Below are 25,949 nucleotides of genomic sequence, written 5' to 3'. Positions count from 1 at the left end.
TAACCCCAGTGATAAAGTCATTGACCTGCCAAATCTTCCAAAACTGACCCCCGTTACGGTGGGCTCAGGATTTCACATGATCGCTTTGGGGCAGTGTCTATCATCCTTCACATGCAGGGTAGGAGGAAATTGCTGGTTCCCGAACCACACAATGCTGAACAGCTGCTCGCTCAGGTCTGTTGGGGCTCCCCAGAAGCTTCATGAGAAAGGCTTGTTGCTGCCCTATGCTGGAATCCCTTCCCGCTGGCTTGCACCAGTCAATCACACCTATCTCTTCCCAACGCCCAGAGACATGTCACATTAACAGCCTGAAATCAGTCACAGTGAGAGTATTTCCACCTCATGAATTGACAGGTGCTATAAATCGGAATTTTTTTTCTTCTTCCTAGAGAACCTGTTCTCGAACTGACCAGCATGCTACTACATATAAGGATTTAGACTCCGCCAGGGGCTGGTAGGGAAGCAGTAGAGAAGGGAGTCAGTCATGTTGTCTTTCTAGTAACATAAGGATTCACACGAATGTCTGCAGTTGACATTCAGGCAGTGTCTTCCCCTAGATACCTACTAAGAGGAAACTAGAGTCTTAGCCCTGAAATAGCTTTTCCTCAATTAAGGAATCATGGTCATACAATAAAATGCCCAAGTTTTAAGAGAACAGCCTGCTGAGATTTCCCAAGTGCACCCATGTGTGTAATCACCACCCCAAGGGAGACGAATGTTTCTACCCCCTAGAAAATTCCTCATGCCTCTTTACAGCCATTCCTCCCCCATAGGTAACCACTGTTCTGATTTTTATCGCCGCAGATTAATTTTGCCTGGTTAAGAATGTTATGTAAATGGAATCACACAGCAGGTGCTCTTTTGTTTCTGGATTATTTCACTCAGATTAATGTTTTTGAGGCTCATCTGTGCCTTTGCCTGGTATCAACAGCTCTTTCCTTGGCAGGCCTGGATAGTCTCCCATTGAATGATATCACCTCTCTCTCTGTGTGTCTTTTTTTTTAAAGATTTTATTTATTTGAGAGAGAGAGAGAGAGCATGAGCAGGAGGAGGGACAGAGGGAAAGGGACAAGCAGACTCCCTGCTAAGCAGGGAGCTAACAGGACCTGGGGCTCGATCTTAGGATCCTGGGATCATGCTACTTAACTGACTGAGTGACCCAGGGGCCCTGGATGATATCATCTCAATCCCCAGATTCACCCAAAACTCTGGACAAGGGTCTAATCATGTTTGATTTTTATGGACTACTGCAGAAGAAACTTCTCCCCACCTCTTAGGATTAAATAGACATTTTGACATTGGCTGCGAGATTCAGAATTGGCTGCGAGATTCAGATAGATGCACCTTACTCCCCTGAGCAGAGCACAAAGGGCAGAGCACAGAGCAAGAAGGCATTTGATCTTCTGACACCGGTGTGAGCACGAGCTCAATGAGATGCTCCATCTCCCCACAGTGCAGAGGCCCTAATTCCCCTCTTTGCTCTTAAGCATTTCATCCCAAGGCCTTGGGGCCTGTTAGTCCCAAAGTTGTCTCCCCTATTTCCTTCAGAAGGCTTAGTGATTCCTCATGCCCATACATTCCTGGTGACCTGCACAATACGCTGGAACTCCTGAGATGGTCAGTTATAATGGAACTTCTTTTGGCATACTTTAGAACAAGAGTTGTTTCCTGAATTGGGTGGCTCTCTCTTAGCATGCTTCTCTGCTCCCCTAATTCAGAGAGTCCTCTTAGACAGGAACTGCTGGGCAGTTACTAGCTAATTAGAAGCCCCTAACTCCTTGGGTGGAAGCAGCCCTACACCAGCAAGGTAACCAACCTGCTTTGCACAGAACCCCAGGGCTCCATGACAGAGGGAAGGCCGGTGCTCCCCACCCACCCGCACCCAGAGTGAACAGAGACAGCGGCCAGAATGTTCTCACCCAGAACTAGTAAACAGGGAGCCTACATCTAGAACAACCCCATTTTCTTTAAAGCAGGGTAAATTCTCCAGTATCCGGTGTGCCTTGCCCCTCCCCGGGTGAGGCCTGACTTTAGCATCATGTCAAATTCAGTCCTAACCAGGTTAGGGAGATGTCAACCTAGCTGCAACAATGGGTACTTAGTATTTCGTATTCTCTTTTCATTGTAACAATAGTTCCCCACAGGACTCCAGGGTTTGGTGGTTTATATACTTGGCAGTTCTCAAGGTCTACAGCAGTCTTATTTCTTGTTAATTTTCTGCTGTTTGATCCTACTTTGGGGCATATGGGTCTTCCTAAAATTTTCATTCTGTAAGTGGTGCTACCATAATAACTTTGTACAATTATTTATTTATCTACCTTAAAGTATTTATTTATTTATTTGACAGAGAGACAGAGAGAGACAGTGAGAGAGGGAACATAAGCAGGGGGAGAGGGAGAGGGAAAGGCAGGCTTCCCCCTGCCCCAGCAGGGGCTCCATCCCAGGACCCTGGGGTCATGACCCGAGCCAAAGGCAGACGCTAACAACTAAGCCACCCAGATGCCCCTGTACAATTTTTTAAAGTATTTTTGCTTATTGATTCATTTTCTAGAAAACATTTGATAGGTTTCTACCATGTGCTGGGATCTGTGCCAGCATGAATAGGCCAGTCCTGCTCTCAAGGAATTTACAGTCTAACAAGAGAGACAGACAGGAAAGCAGGCAGCCACAATGCTGCCTGGTAAGTAATTGCAGATGGTCATGGGACCACAGGGGGCCACTAATCCAGCCCAGAGCTCACTGCTTTATAGTTCTAAGTACTATTAAATGTAAGTACTTAAGTATAGCTCTAAGTAAGAGTTCTAGGTTGCTTAGTAGATGGAAGCCTGAGCAAGATTTTCTTTCATTCAATCATTTCAATAAGTATACTTCTCATTTCTAAATCATCTGTTTGATTTCCTTTCAAATATCCCTGTTCTTTTTTCACACTGTCCTTTTCCCCAGTACTTCTAGTCTCTATTTTTGCCTTCATTTGAAAATAAATACTCCCCCCCCCCCCTTATAGTCTCTTCCAGATTGCCTTATTATGTCTAGTTCCTGGGAGTACTAATCCTCCTTTTGCCCATTCACTTTCATGATAGAATGTGTTTTGGAGTGGTTTGTAATTTTTTTTTTTTTTTTTTTTTTTTTTTTTTTTTTTACTGTGAGGACTTTTTTCCCGTTCCTCTTGGTGTCCCTGTGAGCCCTGGGTTGTAGAAATAGAGTTGTGGCACAGTTTGCATTTGCTTCTGCTCAGATCCCTAGAGATATAATTGCTTTGGCTGATCTATTTTTTACTTTAATGCCTTTGCTTAGAGAAATTGTTCAAACACTTAAAACCAACTTACTCAACATTTACTGTATGTATGTCCCCATATTCCCCTATTTGGTGGGGAGGAAGATACAAAACAGTGCAAGGCAGCTACATTGTAGACAATGAAACACAATGTAGCTGCCTTTCAGGAGGCACAGACTCAAAGGACCAAATACACACAAAAAGTTGGTGACCATGTGAGACAGAGTAAAAGGCCTAGCAGTGAACACCAGTCAAGTTCAGAAGGAAAAACAGGTGGAGAAAGATGGTGAGGAAAAGCCCCAAAAAGGAGGTTTGTGTTACAGTTTCAGAAGTAAGGTGAGAGGAGCTCCCCTCCCAGCCCACTCTCCCACTTCTTCCCATCCAGAGCCTGACTTCCAGGTGGAGACTTAGTGTGCTGTTGTGATGTTACCCGAGGCTGTGAATGAGCCTGATTTTAAGGTTTCTGTTAAGAAAGCTAAATCCGAAACCAGGCAAAGGGAAGTCATTTAGAGTGCTCCTGAGAGCTAAAGGTAGTTTTGATGACCGTGTGTTTGAAGAGGAAAACGTGTAACTTGAAAGGGCTACAAAGCTTTGTAGTGATTGAGACCACAAAGAGCCTGGGTAAGAGAGCCCAAGGAAGGGAGAGAAGAAGGGAGGGACGTAGATGGGCAGGATTTGGATGTGGGCAATGTATAGAGTAATAATTGTCAGGAGTGGCAAGTGGGGGGGGGGAGATGGCTTTTAGGGGGAAAGATACGAAGAGAGTCAGAGCAGCCTGCAGGAAGCCTGGACCAAGGGGTCAGAAGGCATACCTCTATTCTAAAGAACCTTCCCACGAAGAACACAGAGTAAATACCAGATGCCCCCACTGCGCTGTGTCCTTGCAGACTCTGGGATACTCAATTTTTTCCATATAAACGTTTACTGAGAACCTCCTCTCCCAGCAGTGTTGTTGGGGCTGAGAGTGGGCATGATTACAAACAGGGACAGGGTACTTGCTGTAATAAGTACCTTCCTTGCAGGGCTATCACGAGGATTTTTTTTTTTTTTTAAAGTAGTCTCCACACCCAGCATGGAATCCATCGGGGCTGGAACTCACGACCCTGAGATCCAAACGTCAGCGGAGATCAAGAGTCAAGAGCTGGAGGCCTAACCGACTGAGGCACCCAAGGGACCCCTCCACGACCGTTCTTCAGTTAACGTGTTGCAAAGCACTTTAACATGCCTGGCATATAGCGAGTGTGAGTTGAAGGCCAGTTATCATTACCCATTTAAATATTAGACTTTCGTTGCCCAACTCAGTGCCTATGTATCCTCCCATTTAAAGATGGATTAAAACACTCACCCCGTAGTGAGGGAGATACTCAAAGACTTTAGGACAAAATACTTTCCTAACCGTGGGCTCTAAGGAACGTTCTTCAGCTACGAAAGAGGGAGACCAGAGTAGCTAAAGGGCTCCTAAATTTAGCACAGCGGGGAGGATAAAGCGGCAAGACAAGACTGGAGAGCTAGGAGGAGCTCAGACTGGGGAAGGAGGCCTCGCAGGCGTCAGTGCCTGCGCTCCGGCCCGCAAAGGGGCGGGCCTAGAACTGCGGAGAAAACTCACCAAGCCGGGGAGGAGGCTTGGAAGCGCTTCAGACCGTACTGGGGGCTTCTGGCTGGCACAGCCGTCGAGCCCCGCCCCCGCCGCCTTCGGGGGGTTCCCGGGGGAGCGCCTCGGCAGGCGGCATGCTTCACACTTCCAGAACCCCCGGCCCGGCCCGCCCGCGACCCCTTGAGCCCCGGCTTGCAACCCAGCGTGGGGTCAGTCACCAATTGCGCCCGAAGGCCACATCCGGCGCGTACCACTCGCCGCGCCACACACCCGCGCTCCCCCGCAATCGTGAGTGGTGCGGCCCCGCCCCGCCCCTTGACGCCTGCTAGGGGCGGGACGCCCTTCCGTCACGTGACGGGGAGTGACCTCGCCGCCCCGCGCCATGGGGGCTTCGGACCCGGAAGTGGCGCCCTGGGCTCGCGGCGGTGCCGCGGGGATGGCGGGAGCCGGAGCAGGAGCTGGAGCTCGCGGTGGAGCGGCGGCGGGGGTCGAGGCTCGGGCTCGCGATCCGCCGCCTGCACACCGTGCACACCCCCGCCACCCTCGGCCTGCGGCACAGCCCTCCGCCCGCAGGATGGACGGCGCGTCCGGGGGCCTGGGCTCCGGGGACAACGCCCCGACCACCGAGGCTCTTTTCGTGGCGCTGGGAGCGGGCGTGACGGCGCTCAGCCACCCGCTGCTCTACGTGAAGCTGCTTATCCAGGTGCGCGGCCAGGGCGCCGCAGGGAGGTGGGGGCTGATGTGAAGGTGACAGGCCGGGATCTGGAAGAGGATGGGGGCAGGGAATCTATGGCGACGGATTTGGGGATGGGGCGATGTCGGCAGGTTTAGTGGGCTGAAGGAGTGAGGAAGAAAGGAAGCGTTGAGGGACTTGGGGGTGCAGGAAAGGGAGCGAAGGGGTAGAAAGGACAGATTTGGGAGAGGATGGAAGGAACAAGGACTTTGGTGTGTGCAGGGGAGGGATCGAAGGAATGGGGAGAGGGATTTGGAGGATGAAGGAACGGAGGCCATGAATTTAGAATAGGAGGGAAGGGGCAGCATTTTAGGGCGAGTAAAGAAGCAACAGAAATGGGGGGAGGGGCGGGAAGTTTTGGCGAATGGGCGGGGAGGAGGATTGGGGGCCAAGACAGAGTATTTAGATGAAGAGCACATACTTAAGGGGGAGGGTAGCAGGAGCTTGGGATTTGATAGAGATGGATTTAAAGCTGTTTGAGGGGACAAAGGACTGGAGGCCAGGGCCAAAAATTTAGGAGAGAAAAAAGGGCATCAGACTCGGGGAAGCGGGGGCGATGGGGAGGAGACGGTGGATTTAATGGTATGGGGATTTAGTGGGAAAGGGCGAAGGCAAAGGATTTAGCAGGGGAGAGCTATGCGTTTGCAGAAGGGGGCTCTGGATTTGATGGCGACGACAGATTTGGTGGGAGGAGGGGTCAGGGTGACGCGTTTTGAGGGAGGGGAACAGATAGGGCGACGCAATGGGGGAGGGGTGTGATGGCGATTTGTCTGGAGAGGAGACCGAGGAGGAGGAGGCTTTTAGGGGGAAAGAGGTGACGCATTTGGAAGAGAAAATGAAAGTCACACCTGGGGTCGGGAGATGGGACTTACAGTCCTTGTATGGGGGGGAATGGGTTATGGAGTTTTGGAATTGGGCAGAAGGGGCCGGTGGGACATAACTGTGGCAGGATAGGTAGAGGCTGGCAGAAACTGAGGCCAAGGAAGGACGACTCTGGAATGGAGCCATGTAGGGGCCCTTGGCCTATGGTGGTGGCGGGCAAGGCCTTGCAGATGAAGTGGGCTGCTTGAGAAAGGGAGAGATTGAGCTGGAAGGAAGCCGGGTGGAAGGAGTGCATTTGGCAGAATTAGGTGGACAAAACTGAGATGGGCACTGTTTAGATAGGGGTGGTTCCAGCCATGACTGATCACTGAAGATTTCGCCTAGAATTTTCTAGTGAGGAAGGGAAGGAATAGAGGGGGTAAAAATTGACATGGAGGCCAACCAAGATTTGAGGTTGGAGTTGAAGTGAATGGGCACCAGATTTACTGTCTTTGTGACAGGACTGAGAGAGTGGGAGATACAGTTGGCATGGGAGCAGTTGAAATCTGGGGTCCAAGGAATGGAGCAGTAGATTTTTAGGTGTGACTGGGAACATGACAAGGAATGAGGAGATTCAGTCAGGGACACTAAGATGCCTGACTGGCATCTTACGGTGACTGAGATTTGAAAATAGCTGGTGGGGGAAGATTGAGACTGGTATTTGGTTATGATCTGGGAGCTGATTTTCTTAAGGAATTAGGGCTGCATTTTCAGCAGTAGAGATTACAGGCTTGGGAGAGAAAGTGGGGCTTTGGAACTGATGTTACCTGAGAAGCAAGGGTACCGGGAGCTGAGTTTTTCATCTGACAGAGCAAGATTGGGTGAGGGCTGGGTTTTTAGGGTGGCAGCTAGGAGGGTCTCTGGGATAGAGGATGCTGGAGTACATCAGGAATTGGTGGGAGCAGGGAGGGGGTTTCACAGGAACGGAGTGAGGAGGGGCTTCATGGTGGATTTGGTGTACAGTGAGAAGAGCATTGAAATACGAGTGATTTGAAGAGGGAATTGGGTATGAGGGAGACTAGAGGGTGAAAAGAACTGGATGGGTAAGGATGGTGTCCCCAGTTGGGGTGACAGAGGTCATCTTTGTGATCTGAATCCAGCTCGTGCTGAGTGTAACATGTTTCAGGGTGAAGTATACCTTGGGAATCAGGCATAGTTTGCAAAACAGCAGCTCTCAGTCTGGGGGCAGGCAAGTGACAGGATTGGAGTGGCAGATTCAGGGGTTGGCTAGATCAAGTGGACAAGAACATGGAGTCTTAGATCAGGGTTCGTCCAAGTCAAGTTTCAGGAGTTGGAGGTTTGAGGGTGAGGAACTGGCTCTGCCAGTGTCGGGTGCAGAGCCGCAGCTCTGGCTCGGGGAGGACTGGCTTAAAAGATCTGGGGATGAACTAGGCTGCATGTGACTTGGGCACAAAGAAGGGAAACTGGGATGAGGGAATGGGGCTGAGATGTGTGCCTTTGATAACCCCAGGTGGAAGCTAAATAGACTCGGCAGATTTGGGGGCTCTGGAGTGAAGGGACACAGTAGATTTAAAGGTGCAGGTGGAATTGCTAGGACCCCCAGATGGTGACTAGACTGAGACAGCAACAGAACAGTAGTAGCTCAGACTTGGAGTTGAGAGTGTAAAGAGAATAGCATCTATGGAAGGAACAAAATCAAAACTAAAGGTTTTCCAGTGAGGAGGGGAGGTTCTGACACCTTCGACCATTTGTCCGAGAAGGGGAAAGGTCTAGAGGGGGAGGGCTAACAGCTTGGGTCAGCTGGCTCATCCCTTTCCTTCAACTCCCCTGGGCTACAATTTCATTTTTTCGAAAAGAAGGTGGCTATCATGGAGGAGTTTCTTCATGTACAGTCAGTGATCTGTCACATAGCTCAGAATGACGTCCCCAAGTGACAACCAGAACTTTCAAAACACTTGACTAAGGTAAAAAAGAGACGAAATGGAACCAGGAAAACACTAGAAGCATACCTAGTCCAGTTTTTAAGGCAGAGCTATCCAGCCTTGCCATTTCTGTTCCCTGCTACATCCAAAAAGAGCTGCTCTGGTCCAGGTGCTTGACTGCCTTCCTGTGAGGGACAGGGCTGTGTTCTGGCCCCCTGCCCAGGAAGGGGACTTCTTGCACCACTCTTAGGTACTGGTCTAACTACCTTGCCTCCTGCCTGGCCATAGAGTCTCTCTCCTCAACAGTTGGCAGCATCATAAATGGCCTCACACCTCAGGAGAGACACCCCCACCCCTAAGGGGTGTGGGTGGCTGTGTCCTCTCCTCTCCCCCATGAGTTTAACGGGTGCTATAATTATAACCAGCGTCTATACAGCAAGAATTACGATAGCCCTACAGAAATGAAGGGGTCATTGTGTCACAGGGATATGAAGTAATCAAGATTAGAACACAGATGAAGAATTGTTTGAGGAGCATCCGGGACTGGAGGTAACAGTTTGCTGTGCCTGGGAGCCAGAGGGACAGACTTGTCCGCCTCTCCAGTGGGGGCAGTCAGGAACTTGAGTGTGGGGTGCACCCTGGGGTGGCTTACTCGGAGGTGGGCCGTCTGAAGTTCGGGACCGAGATGGGGGTTTAATGTGTTTGGGTGTTGGTGCCTTTGGGATTGAGATTGGATTGAAATGTTAGTCCAGAGATGGGAATTACCTGAGATTTATTCTGAGATGAGTGCAGGGTTCAAAGTACATAAAAGGGCCTGGGGGCTTTCTGCACTGGAAATGTCTGGAATCTGAAAGTGAGAATGTTGGGGGACAGGGCAACTTGGATTATGGTAAGGGTGTGGTCTGGGACTAGACGTTTCCATTGGTTGGGAGCTTGTGTGATGCTGATGGTTTTAGACTGCCGATGACATTTCTGGTACGTTTTGCCATGGAGAACACCCAACAGGAGCGCCATTGGAATGTGTGGGTGAAGAGGCAAAGGCCTGGGGGCATGCGCAGCCATGAGCCGGATCAACAGTGGAATCTGACCTTCCTTTTTGTGTTTGTTGATTCTGAAGGTGGGTCATGAGCCAATGCCCCCCACCATTGGGACCAATGTGCTGGGGAGGAAGGTCCTCTATCTGCCGAGCTTCTTCACCTATGGTGAGTCTGCTTCCCAGGCTGGAAAGCCCACACAGACAAAACGTCAGCCGGGAGCAGGCCCAGCTGGCCCCAGGGCACACGCAGGGGAGGGTGACCCCGTGTCCAACGGGCAGGGGGCAGAAGGGGTTGAAGTGTGCCCAGTGACAGTGGATCGCTAGGGTGGGAGCAGGTAAACAAGACAGCTTTGGGAGCAGGTAAACAGGATAGCTTTGGTCCAGCTCCACCGCCTGTAGCTTCTGGACACTGGCCCCTGTCATCCCTGCCACCCCAAGTTGTGCCTGAAAATGGGAGTCCAGGGAGGTTTCCCTTTGCTTTCGTAGCATTCTGGCCCTGTTACCAGTGTTTCTGCTTTGCTGCTATGCCAGCAGGAGGCCTTTTCCAGCAGCTTCCTGGGTTCTTTCCCTTCCTCCTCTTTCCCCTGCATTCCCCAGGTGGTGGGGCCCCCTCGAGCATCTTCCCACACTAGGCACAGAGCAGCCAGTGCCCAGGGCATTGCGGTTCACCTCCGGCCTGCCCTGAGCGGCCGCTGGAGCTTGGCAGACTGCTTTGCTGGCCCCCGTGCTCCTGGTGTGCGAAGCCGTGGCATCTTCTTTATCCAGACCCTTTGTCAAGCATCCCATAGTTCCTGCTGTGGCTCTGCTGGCTAAGAGGTCTCTCCCCAGAGGCCCACCCCGGGAGAGCTCGGCCCGGGCTGCTGAGCCCACCTGGCTGCCTCTTACTGCTCATGCCCAGGCCTCCAGCCGCCAGCTGGCTCAGGCTGTCCCAGCGCACCATCAGTGTCTTCCAGTGCCCACCCTCACTGGACTTCGCTAAGTGTGCCCTCGTTCTCCATGTTCACAGTTGGGCTGATGACCTCCCCGCCTGCCCCAGGCTTCCTCCACTTCTGCTCTTCATACCTGTTTGGTCAGTCCAGAATAATCTCTGAAAACCTCTCTGCCAGATAACCTGGGGCTTTGCCTCCTGTCACCTTTCTCTTTTTTTTTTTTTTACTTTGTATTTTTTACTTATTTGAAGGAGAATGAGAGCTGGAGAGAGAGCGTGAGCATGCACACAGGATGAAGGAGAAGCAGGCTCCCTGCTGACTAGAAAACCCTATGCAGGACCCTGGGAGCATGACCTGAGCTGAAGACAGACGTTTAACTGACTGAGCCGCCCAGGCGCCCCTTCCCCGCCCCCTGCCTTTTTCTTTTTAATTCCACACACTGTTGGCAGAATCTGATGTCACGGCTCTCTTCCACTTTGCCACCATGGTGTTGAGGAGCCCATGGCCAGGCCAGACATGTCATTTTGTGGGAAAGTGTGTTCATGTTTGGTTTTATATAGAAACAGTCTGGGAAGGGGAGGGGGAGGTCACAGAAGTGGGCAGGCACGCTGACCGTTGCATGGAGAAGCTATAGGGTAGAGTGAACACGGGTTTTGTGGGAAGCTGGGGCAGCGAGCTGCCAGCCCCTCCTGGTGGCTTCTGTGCGTGCTCTGGCCGTACGAGGGACCAAGGGTCAGAACCCAGACTGCCTCTCCTCGTGTCACAGAGTGCTTCCCGAAAGCACTCAGGGTGAAGGGATCTTGACCCACATCTTGCATCTTGAAGAGATGAGCAGAGTTCTGTGCCCCCACTCACCCTGAGTAGAGAAATGTTGTTTCCATCCAGATGCTGTAAACATACAGCCGTTGGGCAGTTGAAGATAACCGTGCCTGCTCTCATGTGAGAGCAAGGGGGCTCAGCTGTCTCCTATCTAGACAACATCTACTCCTCTCCAGGTTGCGATGGAAAGTGCCACAGCTGTCATGATGTTCTTTGGTGTAATAGCCTGGAGAGTTTTTTCCAGGGACTGCAGAGAGACTGTGGAATGACTGAGCCTTGGCTGGGCTGTAGGGATATTTTATACCTTTCTCTGCTCTTACTTATTCCTAAATCACCTCTGAGATGACGGGGAAAGGGGTCCTTACTTCTTTTTTTTTTCTTTAAGATTTTATTAATTTATTTGACAGCGAGAGACAGAGCCAGAGAGCCCAAGAGAGGGGAACAGCAGAAGGAGCAGAAGCAGACTTCCCGCTGAGCAGGGAGCCCAATGCAAGGCTTGATCACAGGACCCTGGGGATCATGCCCTGAGCTGAAGGCAGATGCTTAACTGATTCAGTCACCCAGGCACCCCATCCTTTCTCCTTTTTTACTGGTGGCCAAATCGGATAGAAAGAGGCTAAGTGACTCACTCTTGATCACACTGAGGCTTTATCCTGCCTGCCTCTCTTGCTGCCTGGAGCTCCCCTCCTCCAAAACAAACCTTCCTCCTGCCTGTTCACTCTGTCAATCAGGGCACCCTGCCATGTCACCCAGTGTCCGGTCCCCTCCTATTCCTCTCTTTCCAGCCCCATGCTCATCTCAGAAAGCCACATATGCAGGGAACAGGTGCTCTCTGGCCCCACTGAAAGCCTATTCTAGCAGTGACATTGAATTTGTTGGGTTGGCAGACATGTTGCCGTGGAGAGAAAGGCGCTTTTGCTGGTTTCTGCCACTGCGTGGTGCTAAGGAGCTGAAGTTGGGTCTGGGAGGGCAGCATGGTATCTGGGAGAAAGTTCTGCTAGCTTCTCTTCTAGGTATGCAGGTTTATAAGAATACATCACTTTGGGGCACCTGGGTGGCTCAGTGGGTTAAAGCCTCTGCCTTCGGCTCAGGTCATGATCTCAGGGTCCTAGGAGCGAGCCCCACATTGGGCTCTCTGCTCAGCAGGGAGCCTGCTTCCTCCTCTCTCTGACTGCCTCTTTGCCTACTTGTGATCTCTTTCTGTCAAATAAATTTAAATAAAAACTTTAAAAAATAAAAAGAATACATCACCTTTTTGAACATAGTTTAAAAGTTTATATTAAAATAATAGAACTTTGGATAGAGCATGTGATTGGCTCAGTTGGTAGAGCACGTGACTCAATTTTGGGGTTAGAAGTTCGAGGCCCACATTGGGTGCAGAAGTTACTTAAAAAAAAATAAAATCTTTAGAGGCATCTGGGTGGCTCAGTTGGTTAAGCTTGGTTTTGGCTCAGGTCATGGTCTTGGTTTTGGCTCAAGTCATGATCTCCGGTTCTGGGATCAACCTGACGTCGGGCTCTACATTCAGTGCAGAGTCTACTTGTCCTTCCTCTGCTTGTTGCCCCCATCTGTTCCCCCGACCCCTCACATGCTCTCACTTTCTCTCTCAAATAAATCTTAAAAAGAAAGAAAAAAGCACTGACTCATTCAGGTAGGGTCCAAGTTCCCTGACTGCTTATGTTTTTTTCTATAGAACAGTTCACTGGTGCCTGTTTTGGTTACTTCTCCACTAGCTTTGTCCCATCCCCCCACCCCCACCTACTCTCCCCACCCCCTGCTGTGATTCATAAATGCTAATGTGTACCAGGTGGGAGCCTGGGTGCAGCACAGTGACAGTGACAGGATGAGGACGGCCTTCTCCATGGTGTGCTCAGGGGATTCTGTTTGTTCCTTTTTCCCTTTCTTCCTCCCTTAGGTTGCAAACTTCATCGTTGCCTGTGGGCACTCTCTGCCTTTTTCTTTTTTCTTGCCCCCAAGGAAAACATTTTTTAAAAAATTAATTTATTTTTCCAGTGTGGGGCTTGAACACATGAAGCCGAGATCAAGCGCTGAATGCTCCCCTGACCAAGCCAGCCAGGCGTCCCAAGAGAAACATTTTTTATGAGCAACAGAAGTGGTTTCTGGGTTGTAGCGCTGAAGTTGCTGCGTTAAAATACCATATCCCAGCTAGCCAAATATTTCTTCAAAGTTAAAATATGTGACTTTGTTGGTTGAAAACACATTCTGAAGGTTTTACCCAGAGAAATGGGCTAGAGAAGACTTTGGAGTTGGGGCCCAATTGCTTCTGGAGTTTTGGATAGAAAGCTGTTCCTTCTGTGACCGAGGAATAGGACACATTTGGTCTGGGAGTGAGTGTGATGTGGAGTGAGTTCGTCTGGCCCCAAATCTGATGCGGCCATCTCTGCTTTCTTATAGCCAAGTACATCGTGCAGGTGGATGGGAAGATAGGGCTCTTCCGAGGCCTGAGCCCCCGACTGATGTCCAACGCCCTCTCCACGGTGACCAGGGGCAGTATGAAGAAGGTGAGCCTGAGGTGAAGCCAGGAGCAGTTGCCTGAGGTTCCCCCAAGTTCCCTGCCAACCCCAGAGGTGGCTGTGTGCACCGTAGCCAGGGCTCTACACCCTGGTGGCCCAGGACTGTGTCTCCTTGATTGGGAAGTATCCTGCCCCATAGTCCTCCTGCTTGCCCACAACCGTGACACCATGCCGGCAGGGGCTCTCCCCCAGCCCCTGGAGCTCCAGCCCTGGAGTTATTGGAGGTGGACCCAGCTGCAGGGAAAATTGCAGGAGCTGGTTCCTGCTATCCCTGTCTCTTAAGTATGACATTTAAAAGATATAGCTGTACTTTACTTTTGGCCCTCCTTTGTTTTATTTTGTTTTGTTTTTAATTAAGTAAGCATGACGCCTATGTGGGGCTTGAGCTCAAACTCACAACCCTGAAATTGAGAGTTTCATGCTGTCCGACGGAGCCAGCCACGTGCCCCACTCCTTTGTTTCTTGTATCTCAGGTTTTTCCTCCAGATGAAATTGAGCAGGTTTCCAACAAGGATGACATGAAGACTTCTCTGAAGAAAGTAGTGAAAGAGGTGGGTATCTGGAGCTGGGAGAGGGAGGGGCCCTGGGAGGGCAGTCTCATTATTTCTCACGGCAGAGTGGGCCGGGTCATTGAAGAGACACAGATTTGGCTCCTCGTGTGTGTGTGCGCGTGCGCGTGCACACTCACACACATGTGGCTAGGACATGTGGGTAGGACATGGAAGGAACCCTGTCCGTACACCGTAAAGAATACCAGAAAGCCTCTTGGCTACCATGGGGTCTAGTGCAAGACCCAGTAGCACTCCTCGGTGGAGGGAAGGGGGGGTTGGCTGATAAGTGGGGTGATCCCAGGTTGGCTGACCCCACCGGGAGCTGTGGGATCCCAGTTTTTCCCTTGGAAGAGCTTGTGGTTCCCCGGGAGTGCCAGGTCCCAAGAGAGGGCAAACCGCGTCCCCACCCTCTGCTTTCTTCCAGACCTCCTACGAGATGATGATGCAGTGTGTGTCCCGCATGCTGGCCCACCCCCTGCATGGTGAGCCACCCCAGGGGAGACGGCTTCACTGTGGGGTAACCCCTCATGGGCCATAGCCAGGCAGGCGATGGTGGATCACTGGGAAGTACAGTCGTGTGGGGGTCCTTTCCTGGAACCGCACTGAGGAGAGATTGGCAGGGAGTCCTGTCCAGAGGGAGCCAGGGCCCTCCTAGGCAGAAGAAACGGGATGCCGTGGTCATGGGGTGTGATGGGAATCCCTGAGGCCCTCCTGCCCTCCTGCACTGACACAGGCCATGCATGGTGGCCACGGCAGCGGGCAACCCCCCCGCCACCACACACACACACTGGGTTGCCCTGGGCTTTGGCCACCATGTCACCCTTGTGTGTTTCTTTTTCCTCAGTCATCTCAATGCGCTGCATGGTCCAATTTGTGGGACGGGAGGCCAAGTACAGGTGGGTGATTCTAAAGAACTGGTAGGAGCGGCCACTCAGAGTCTGCTGGGACAGGCCGCGCTGGGGTCAGGTGCTGTCCCTCTTCTGTCCTCGGTCTCATGCTAGCTTCAGGGGAACATGGCAGGGGCTGCCATGGTCGATGTCCCGGACCTTTGCTCCTCTCCATCGCGTGTCCAGGGCTGCCCTGGCTGATTCTGGCAGCCCTGCAGAGGGGGTCAGTGGGAGCAGAGCTGGCTCAGATTGTGCCCCTTGGGACTGAGCTAGGGTTCCCTCCTGGATCCTCATTTATGCCCTAAACCATTTAGCTCATTTCATTTTCTGCTAAGAGGCTTTCCCCCTGTGGGCGTGGGCCCATCCTCTCAGTGGTTCACCAGTACTCACCCAGCATCTGTTATGCCCGGCCCTGAGCTGGGAGCTGTGGGGATGTAGCTGTGGGGCCGCAGCCCTCCCCTGTGGCAGTTCTACCCAACCTGGCCCCCTAAAGCTCAGTGCAGGACAGTGGGAGGAGGCTAGAGGCACATGGCAGGAGGACAGTCTCTGGGACCCTTCCTAAGATTCTCAGTTCCTGGTTTCTGTTGTTTCTACAGCCATCCTGTGGTTCCACTGCCATGGCCCCATTTTGGGTTGACTAGGGAAAATTGGCCTATTGTCCCAAACTGAAATGTAATGGTGGTCGACAGGAACGGGAGGGGAGGATGCAGCTCAGAGCCCCGGTGGGCCAAGCTGCATTCAGGAAGAAGGGCTGTGGGGCCTGGCAAGGCAGGGGTCCGGGAGCAGCCTAGCACTAGGGCTTTGGCTCCCACCATCTCCAGCTTTCTTTTAGGTTTCCCCTGCTGCCTAGGCTTTGGAGGAGGTCCACGTAGGACAGGCTGCTCAGCATCACTAGCCCCAGATCCCAGAGGCAGCTCTTGAACCTCCTTTGCATTTCATACCTAAGGCAGCAGCCTGTCCTTTGATCTCTGAGCTGCTGGGGGTTGGGGGTGAGGGTGGTGCCTTTTCCCAGGCTGCATCTGGGCTATCTGGTTCCAGGGTCTCCTGCAGGGCCCCCTGTTCCTTCTCTGCCCCATGGGCAAGTGGGTCCCCACTTGCTACCCCTCCTGGTATCCCGCTGTCGGGCATGCAGGCCTTCTCTGCCAGAATGCTGCTTCAGACAGAAAGCCTGTTGTCTGCAGTAGCCCAGACTGGAAGCCTAATGGCCAAATTCCACCAGATCCCCAGAAAGCAGCAGCAGGGAACCGCTAGGCTTCTCCTGGGGTGAAGGCTTTCCCATCTCTCTGAACTGTAAATACCCCTCTCTCTGAGACAAACACCCTCTCGTCTTCGCTGCTTGGGTTCTGCCTGGTAACAGCCTTCCCCCAACCCACCCACGTCCCCATCCAGGCCAGGACTAGCCGGCTCAGTTCTAAGCAGTATGGTGGGCTCCCCACTTCACCAGGGGCTGAGCTCCAAGGTGACTGGGGGACCTCATATCCCTGTATTCCCTTCTTCACAGTGGTGTGCTGAGCTCCATCGGGAAGATTTTCAAAGAGGAGGGTCTGCTGGGATTCTTTGTGTACGTGAGTTTCTGTACCCCATAGCTGGCCTCGTGGCATGGCTCTACTAACAGATACCTTCTCAACCTCTCAGGCCATAGCCGCCAGACTCAGACTAACCACAGGGCTCTGCCCCTCCCGCGCAGCTGCATTCCGGCTCCGTAGAGCTCCGTGGCATGTGTGAGCCACGGATTACCGGGACCAAAGCTGCTCGGCCCTTTGCAGATCACGGCTCGCACAGACATGGTACTGTTTGTCCAGCACACGGGGTTGGGATGGGCGGGGGGTGGGGAGACAGACTGATTGGCCCTCTGCCAGACCCTGTCCCTTGGCGCTGGGGATGGGAGCGGGCTAATCTCGCTGAGCTGGGCTACTGTGTTTAACATGGTGGGTGTTGCACGAAATGATCTGATCTCCGGCTTCTGGAAGGTCAGGACACGTGACTCTGCTGGGCCTGTCTTTGTGCCAAGCAGCCATCAGCAGGGGCCCATCGCCTCCCAAGGCCCACAGACCCCCGCCCTCCTGGGTGTCTCACGCCCACCTCAGGTCACCTGTAAAACAGAAAGCTTATACTGAAAAGAGCATGTCCAGATGGAACAAACGACAAGCAGATCCCAGAGCCACGCTGGACAGCTGTCTTTTGTTTTTGCCTTGTTAAGGTCTGGGCTGGGACCAACATGCTGTTATGTACGTAACATACTGGATAATGGGGTTCCCTGTTCATTCACTGTGGTTTGTAGTTGGTCGGGTATTTCTATATAGGGTCTCACTTAACCAAGAAATGACCATGTAGGTGCACATGTGTGTATATGGTTCTCACCAGGAGGGGGTTTTGCCCCCAGGAGATGCTGGAAATGTCTGGAGATGGCTTTTGGTTGTCACAATTGGCAGTTGGTGGGTAGAGGCCCCAGATGCTGTTAGCCATCCTGTAGTGCAGAGGTCAGCCCCCCACAGCGAGGCACGATCTGGTCCTCCATGTCAGGAGTGCTGGGACCGCCAGGCCTTGATACACACACACACACACACACACACACACACACACACACACAGTTTTTTAGAATTTGATTTATTTATTTGACAGACAGAGATCACAAGTAGGCAGAGAGACAGGCGGAGAAAGAGAGGGAGAACCGGTCTCCCTGCTGAGCAGAGAGCTCAATGTGGGGCTCAATCCCTGGACCCTGGGGTCATGACCTAAACCGAAGGCAGAGGCTTTAACCCACTGCGCCACCCAGGCCCCCCTACATTCACACTCTTATATTCATACATATATATGTACACATACATATGCATACATATAAGCCTATGTGAATAAGTATATGTGTGCCTAAAGGGTACATCAGAACATAAAATGACATGTCACCACCTCTGGTTGTTTTCACACTCACTGTATAGAGCCCTCTTCCCAGGTATGAAGGGATTCTGACTTGACACATGCCTGCTCATCGGGTTCTGTTGTGCTTCACATGTGTGTGGTCCAGGTGACACCTGTACGTGTTCCCACACTGAGAAGGCCTCAGAACGCCTGTGAGTGGTTAGTCTGAGCACAGGTGGAGGCATCAAGATTGGCCACTGCATTAGAGAAGTTTCAGTTTCTTCATATCCCTTATCACCTCGATGTGTGGCGCATATTCTTTTTTTATTATTTTTATTAACATATAATGTATTATTTGCCCCAGGGGTGCAGGTCTGTGAATCACCAGGTTTACACACTTCACAGCACTCACGTAGACCATACCTTACCCAGTGTCCATAACCCAACCAGCCTCTCCCTACCCCCCACCCCCGGCCACCCTCAGTTTGTTTCCCGAGATTAAGAGTCTCTTATGGTTTGTCTCCCTGCCTGGTCCCATCTTGTTTCGTTTTTTCCTTCCCTACCCCCCAAATCCCCCACCCTGCCTCTCAAATTCCTCCTATCAGAGAGAGCATATCAGAGATAATTGTCTTTCTCTGACATATTTCGCTCAGCATAATACCCTCTAGTTCCATCCTGGCGCATATCCTTTTGAACTCTTCAAATATTTTGAAATAAGAGTTGCGCATATTCAGAACTCTCTGCCACACCTCCCAAGAGATAGCCATTCTTCTCCTGGAGAGTTTTCCAGGTCACTCTGTATCTAAACAAGCAAACAAACACATTGAAAGAAACAGCAGCAGCACGCAGGACTCATTGATCTCCGTCTGGCCTTTTGCCTGTATTTTCGGGGTCTTTTGTAGCAATTTGAAGGGCTGTTTCTTCTGAAGGCCATCTCTTCTAACAGTCAGCCCTCCTTGCAGAAGCTTGTATAGAATGTCTTCAGTGGAACATTCTAGGGGTGAAGACTACAGATGCATCAAGCCAAGTGCTTTGTGGGAGTGGATTAGGTGAAGAGTCCAGGAGAAAATATAAATGTGTAGACGCTATTTCCTAATCTGCATTTGAAAATCCCAGATTTAGCAACATTCATATCTCTATGGTTAGAAAACCACTTGTGAGACTTTAAACTAATTTGTGGCCTCAGATGTGGCCTGTGACAACACCCTGCCCCCATGAAGAAAAGAACCCCTCCCTCCTGGTGTGGCTAGCTGCTGGCCCACATGGCCCCTGGAGGCTGTTTTCCTGAGGCTGTACTTTGGATATGCTGATGTTTTGAGCTTGGAACATCCTTGTCTCCTTCCTGGGCATGGAGCCCCCAAGAAATGGCCCCCTCCCTCCCCCAGCTTATCTTTGCTCACCTTGTTTTTTAGCGGCTTAATCCCTCACCTCCTGGGAGATGTGGTATTCTTGTGGGGCTGTAACCTGCTGGCCCACTTCATCAATGCCTACCTGGTGGATGACAGCGTGAGTGACACCCCAGGGGGGCTGGGAAACGACCAGAATCCAGGTTCCCAGGTTGGTTGGAACAAGGACTTGTCAATTTTCCATGTACTGCTGATACCCAGGGTCTGGGGCAGATTCAGGACCCTGCGATCCTTAGCACCAGGCCCTTAGGGCTAGAGAGGGTCTCTGGGGAGTGGTCCAAGAGGACCCCCTTTATTTTTTTTTAAAGACTTATTTATTTGAGAGAGAGAGAGAGCACGCACGCGCACGAGTTGGGGGAGGGTCAGAGGGGGAAGGAGTCCCAAGCAGATTCCCCACTGAGCTCGGAGCCTGACAGGGGGCTCGATTCCCAGGACACTTGAGATCGTGGCCTGAGCTGAAATAAGAATTAGACACTTAACTGACTGAGCCACCCAAGCGCCCCCTAAAAGGACCTCTTGTGCTGGGGTCAGCTTTGCTTCTGAGGAGAGTGGGCTCAAGAGAGAGGAGATTCAAGATCTGTAACCAGACCTGGAGGAGTTCATGGAGTGCCCCTCCTTGGGCAGCTTTAGAAATAAAACAGACTCCAGCTTTTCCAAGGTGATGACCCAGCAGTGAATCCAGAAATCAGGATACAGACTAGCCCATAACCCTTTAACTTTTGCTTGATGTTTTATGCTTATGTGAATATTACATTTGATCCCAACAGCACCCCAGTTGTGAAGGGAACAGTACAGGTGTAATGTCCCATTTTACTGGTAAAAAGTTGAGATCCAGAGATTGAAAGGCTCTCCTGAAGCACTTGGCTAGGAATCAACAGGGTTGGGACTAGGTCTTTCCCGGCTTTCTAGGTCGCCTGGGAAGTGTCCCTGCAGATGTACCCCACGCTTTCGGTAGCAGTGGTCTATCTATACAGCCTGGTCTGCACAGTCCTTAGCAGGCTGCGTCAGTCACAGGGAAGCGTTAGTTTTGAGATGCTAAAAGGTGCTTGTTTAAGAAAGGTATCTAGAGACCTGATGGATTGAGTGGCTCGGCCTGAACCAGAACGAGTTGGGAGCAGATGGGCAGGAGATTCCTGGGAGCTAGACATTCTAACAGCGCGATTGCAAGCCCCAGGAGGATAAGCGAGCTGGGGACCTGTCTATCAGAGTCACCTCGTGGGGTGGGGTGGGGGCTCATGGTCTGTATGTGTCTGTGTCTGGGTATGTGTCTGTGTGGTGAGGAATGTCCCCACCCTAGCTGAGAGCCCTCTGCTCAGCGGGAAGTTGGGTCTGGTCATTTGACTTGGGTAGGTGAGTCCTGTTGGCCTTTCAGTGTTGGCAAATTCAGCTGGTTCCTTGGAGATCAGCTCCCACATACCCAGGGTCTGCCCCTTTCTCAGGGCCTCATGGATGGGGGAGCTGCTGCCATCACATACACAGCAAGGCTGGGGCCCTGGGGGGTGTGGTGTCCCATAGCTGACTGGCTTTCTCCAGCTTTATGGAAAGAGGTTTTCAGGTGCTCTTCTGTGTGTGGCTTAAAGGCTCAGATGAGGCTGCCGTTCCCACAGAGGGCTGGACAAGGCTGCATCCGAGGTTGCAGGGTGTCCACCGGCTGGGATGGCCATGTGGCATGAGGCTGAGGCACAGGGAGGTCCCCCTTCCTAGAGAGGGGCTGTTTTCTAGGCAAAGTAGGATTCAGATGTTTGGGGTCCGAAGTGGATGAGAGCTTGGTAAGGTAGGGGATGGCCACAAGTTGAGAGTTTCCCCTCCCCTTTTGCTGCAAGACCAGGATTCTGCATCTGGGGAGTTGGGTGGGTGTCGGTTTTCTCACTCAGTAAGCACTTAACTAAGCACCAAGTGTGTGCTGAGCCCTGGACACTGATCAAGGCAGACACAGGCCAGACCCTTGGAACTCACAGCTTAGTGGGGTGCACAGGCCAGCAGCTGGTATGATCCTACTTAACGGGGTCTGCACCTCTGCTCCTTGCCATCTCAGGTTGGGTCTCGGGAGTCCTATTATCCTGCTCCCCCTGCTTCTGCCTTTCAGGCCTTCTCTTGGCTCTGGCTCTGGCTCCAAGGCCACCAAAGCCACTGGCAGGGCCCTAGAAGGGAACACCATATCTGCTGTGGTGTGAGGGGACCCCGAGCCCAGACAGGGTGTGAGGCCAGTGTATGGGGTCAGGTTGGGGGGCCCCAGACCAGGCAGCATGGGGCCAGAGTGCTTCTCTGAAGGGCCGCCCATAGTGCCCGTAACAAACTGGTCTTCCTTTCTGTCTCCAGTTCAGCCAGGCCCTGGCCATCCGGAGCTATACCAAATTTGTGATGGGGGTAAGTCAAGCCAGCGGCTCAGCCAGCTGCCCTTTCTCCTTCCCTGCGGGCCCTAGTGGGGCTTGGGAGGCTGTCTCTGGTCATGGCTAGAGGCAGGCCCGGGTGTAGGGTATTGGCACAGTATGCCCTTGCTCCCTGAGTCGGGAACGGTGGTTGTGGGGTCACTGCCACTCCGGTCTCCTTGGGTTTCAGATTGCAGTGAGCATGCTGACCTACCCCTTCCTGCTGGTCGGTGACCTCATGGCTGTGAACAACTGCGGGTAGGTGTGCGCCCCTCCTCCAGGCAGTCTGGCGGGGCTGTGGGGGGCAGGGCATCCAGTTCAGCCTGTCCCCGGTGCTCTGCTTTCTCCTGCCTGGTCTGTGCATAGGCTGGCCACCCCCACCACCCGCATCCTCTGGGATTCACTGCGCCCCCGCCCCAGGCTGCACCTGTGATTCGGGGATGTGGGTGGTGGCAGCTCCAAGACGTACCTTAAGCTCTCCTCCTTGGCTGAGCCATCTCCCCCCATTCAGTGGGTCTGATGTGCTCTCCTTCCTGGGTAGGCTGCAGGCCGGGCTTCCCCCGTACTCCCCCGTGTTCAAGTCTTGGATCCACTGCTGGAAATACCTGAGCGTGCAGGTAAGCCAAGTTCCCAACAGAAGCATGTCTTCCCCCCCCCTCCCCCCCCCGCCATTCTTCCCCCACACCAGTCAGGTCAGATGGTTTTGAGGGCTTTGCATTGTGTGGAAAGATGAGAGATTGTCTCGGGGCCCAGTGTTGTCACAGGGTGCATTAAGAATACAGACTCCTGGTTTAAGGCATTTTCGTTAAATTTTCACTTTATTTTAGAAAGGATGGGAGGGCGCTAGATCTGAATTTACTTACAGATTTTGCGAAAGACAGTCTCCCTTTCTTCAACTCTTAAAAGATTCTGAGAAGGAGAACTCTGAGGGAGCCCACGGAGTAGGTGGTGAAGCCCAATATTTTAGCCCTTGAGTAACTTGGCTGCCGTGTCTGAGGCCAACCCATCGCTTCTGCAAGACATCCCCACTGCCAGGGAGAACCTGAGGCTTGAGCTGGGTCACGTGGCGTGGGTGCCAGTCTTGGGATTTTGTGTTCTCTGCCCAAGCACCCTCCTGCCGGCCTGGAGCCCTTGGTCCCAGAGGTCACGGATGCAGGCGTCTGGCGCAGGGCAGACCCTTGCCTTGGCCTAGCCTTGGTTTGCCTTGAAGTCAAACCAGCACCCCAACAGGCCTCAGGGCTGAGAAGTGGATGGATGGGAGGGAAGCAGTGGGGGCAAGAGGCAGACCCCGTTCTTCACAGCAGCTTGAGTCAGGGCTCCTTCCTTCATGTCCTGTGGGCATTAGGGAGTCCCAGAAGTCTCTGAAGCCAGAAGGGCAACAAGTCTCCTCTTAGCCCCAGCGACACTGGTCACACTTCGATGGGAACTGAACTGACCCCTCGTACTTCAGTACAGGGCATATTCTGACCTTGCCCTCTAGGACTGCCAGCCTACGCCCCCACCCCCGATCCTGGGGTCTTTGAGCCGCTGGTCCCCTGCTTTGGCTCCTGCTGGCCTTGCCCTGGGGCGGGACGAGAAGTGTGACCTCCCTGGTCACTGACTCACCCGTTCCTTCCAATCCAGGGCCAGCTTTTCCGCGGCTCCAGCTTGCTTTTCCGCCGGGTGTCCTCAGGATCGTGCTTTGCTCTGGAGTAACCTGAATCCCCTGAAAAAAACACAGTGTCTCAGCCTGGCCACCACAGGTGGGGTGTGGTCATCTCGGGCACCTGTTAGATGAGTCCGACCCAGCAACACCTCATTGTGCTCCAGCTAGCAGGGCTTTGGTTTCCACGTTTGCCGTGTATCTGTCCAGGAGAGGAGGTTGGGGGGAGACTGCCCCCAGGGGATGGGTTACCCGTTAGACCTGGGAAGGTGCGGGTGAGGCTGGAGAATTGAGGCAGAACCCCCTTCCTTCACAGATTTGCCGAGTCTGCCCTGTGCAAGGGGCCAGAGAGTGGCTCACGAAGGCCTAGCTAGAATGGGAAAAGGCTCACTGGGTCAGATCCCACTCCCCACCCCACTCATATCCACGACAGCCCCAGCCATCATCCTGCAGCTCAGCTGCGAGCACTGCTCTTCTGCTTTGTAAATAGGGCCTGGGCCCCTTGCACGAGGCCATCATCATGTCCAGGCCTGTGCTTGGAAGCTCCCGCTAGGTACTACCTTCATGTTTCTCAACACTACTCCTCTGACACAAAGGTGGCACCTTCTGAAAGGAAATCATGTGACTTCTCTGAATGTGTCTCCCTCCTCAAACGCTCCTCTGGTCAGTTCCATGGTAAGGACTTAGGTGTGGGATATGCTTCCCTGCGCACTTGTCAATGCCCAGAAGTTAGGCAGGCCGCTGTCTCTCATACTATTCGGTTTAAAAGTTCCCGATAAGATTTGACCTTGTCTCCCTCCCTCAAATAAAATGTATTGGTGGTGATTTGGAATTTGGTGGGGAGCGTGTTATTTTTATGACTGTAGCAGCTGTCCGTGGGGTCCTCCTCGGCCCCTGTGCTTGTGTGAGAAGGGGTCACAGGTGGCTTAGCCTGGGGATGAGAAGTGCTGGGCCTTGGCATAGATCAGCCATGGGGGAGGCCATTGGAGGATCCCGTGAATCAGACAAGGTCAGGGTGCCAGGTTACAGAGCAACAGCAAGGGCATAGGCCTACGAGCAGGAAGGCAGTGCCTGTGATGCCCTCCCATGCATCAGAAACTTCCACCCACACCCCTCCTGGCGTCAGAAAGTTTTCCCCGCACCCCTGTTGGCTCAGCCCCGCTTGTCCATGACAGTCTCAGGTTGTGCCGAGAGTTGTTTGGCATCGTGGTCGTGGTGTTACAGCAGAAGGGGGAGAGTTGGCCCAGCCAAAGACAGCTCTGGAAAAGGCACAGCTCCCTTAATTTGCATCTGCCCAACACCCAGGTTTATAAAACTGGCAGAACTTTCAGATGGAACTCCTCTGGGGACCTCTGGTTTTCCATCTGATGGGGTCTGAGTACCAGTTGGGGTCCAGCTGGGTTCCCCGAGTGTTTCTCTGCCCTTGCTCTAAGGGAGTGGTTTTGGAGAGCTGGGGGTCTGGTGACTTTGGGGTGGGTCACCCCCAGGGAAGTCCCCCCACCCCCGGTGCTTTGACTGAACCAGTTTTCCCCAGGGGCCCTAGTAGCCATTGACTTGAGGGCAGTTTCCTTTGTGTATCTTTGGTCCCTCGGGGTGCAGAAGCATGCCTGTGTGGGCATCCTGTGAGGGACCACCGATTGAGGCCTCTGAGGTCCCATTCTCACTTCAGATGGCTGAATCACCAAGGTGAGCTAGGTAAGCGGGCCAGGCCTGGCTGGCACCATTTCTTTAGAGAAGGAAGGCCTTTCAGAGGCATGTCTGTCTCCCAGCATGTGATCTTTCTCCAGCCCACTGTGGTTTCCCCCGAGCATTGACCACTGGTGGGGGTGGGGGCAACTTTTCTTCCTGTTGCTCTGCCCTAGAATCCTATTTTTTCCATTGATTCCTTCCTGTGGTCCCCCCAGATGTAGGGCACTCTGGAATGTGATCTGGGCTGGCACTGAAGAGCCCCTCTGACAGCCATCCCCTCAGACATTTGGAGAGGCCACTTCTGGTCAAGAGTGGGCCATGGGTGGGCGTGGCAGGTCACCCTGAGGAGAACCAGCGCTGCCGCCAAGTAGTCCCTGGGGACTTGCGAGTCAGAACAGCAAGAACCAGAACCAGAAATGGCGAGAAAATCCCTTTGATGCTCTCAGTTTTTAGTTGAGCAAAGTACAGGTTTTACCCCTAATGTTTTTCAGGTCAATATATAGATGTGGTTATTGTGCATGTTAAATGCCCCCTTTGCCAGACTCTTCTGTGTTTGAGGGCTGAGGTCTCACCTACCGTTGGAGCACCTGGTATTTCACTGTCAAGTCCTGGAAACTAGAGTGGCAGGGTTTTTAGCTGAGAAAGGAGATCGAGTTGGACTGGGGTAGGAAGGGAGCTGAGCCATCAGCAAAAGGAGGGGTGACAGTAGTGGGAATGTCCTCGTGGGCAATTAGTCTCCATCCACTCCTCCTGGAAAAAGCAATTCTGATGGACAAAGCTGGGGAGTCCTCTGGTAGGCCTTTTGGGGCCCCCTGTGCTGAAGCCTGCGTTGGTAGTGGTGGCCTTTGCTGGGTCCTAGTGTAGCCCTTGTTGCTTTGTCAGTCCC

The 25,949-nt window shown here is 52.6% G+C and overlaps 1 protein-coding gene across 2 annotated transcripts; it reads left to right on the top strand.

Annotated features, from left to right (window-relative positions):
* Positions 1–5,217: 5,217 nt before the first annotated feature.
* MTCH1 (mitochondrial carrier 1) lies at positions 5,218–24,206 on the top strand. Of its 2 annotated transcripts, none has more exons than XM_059177802.1 (12): positions 5,218–5,571; positions 9,463–9,547; positions 13,545–13,651; positions 14,137–14,214; positions 14,639–14,696; positions 15,059–15,110; positions 16,603–16,662; positions 19,370–19,463; positions 21,683–21,730; positions 21,923–21,990; positions 22,274–22,349; positions 23,356–24,206. In XM_059177802.1, exons 1-12 carry the CDS (start codon positions 5,251–5,253, stop codon positions 23,425–23,427), a joined length of 1,119 nt encoding a protein of 372 aa, XP_059033785.1. In that variant the 5' UTR covers positions 5,218–5,250; the 3' UTR covers positions 23,428–24,206. The 2 variants fall into 2 exon arrangements, with proteins under 2 accessions (XP_059033785.1, XP_059033784.1); XM_059177801.1 differs by having other exon boundaries at positions 5,219–5,571; positions 19,370–19,514.
* The last annotated feature ends 1,743 nt before the right edge of the window (positions 24,207–25,949 follow it).

Source organism: Mustela lutreola, chromosome 6, assembly GCF_030435805.1.
Source record: "Mustela lutreola isolate mMusLut2 chromosome 6, mMusLut2.pri, whole genome shotgun sequence".
Taxonomy (NCBI): Eukaryota; Metazoa; Chordata; class Mammalia; order Carnivora; family Mustelidae; genus Mustela; species Mustela lutreola.
Note: the sequence above shows the minus strand (reverse complement) of the source record. Positions and strands in the feature narration are given on the sequence as shown.

Excerpts from the sequence above, each read along its gene's own strand:
- MTCH1 (XM_059177801.1), top strand. The coding sequence starts at position 5,251 with ATGGGGGCTTCGGACCCGGAAGTGGCGCCCTGGGCTCGCGGCGGTGCC. Across the intron at positions 13,652-14,136 it reads CCAGGGGCAGTATGAAGAAG|GTTTTTCCTCCAGATGAAAT; the intron begins GTGAGCCTGAGG and ends CTTGTATCTCAG. Across the intron at positions 14,697-15,058 it reads GCTGGCCCACCCCCTGCATG|TCATCTCAATGCGCTGCATG; the intron begins GTGAGCCACCCC and ends CTTTTTCCTCAG.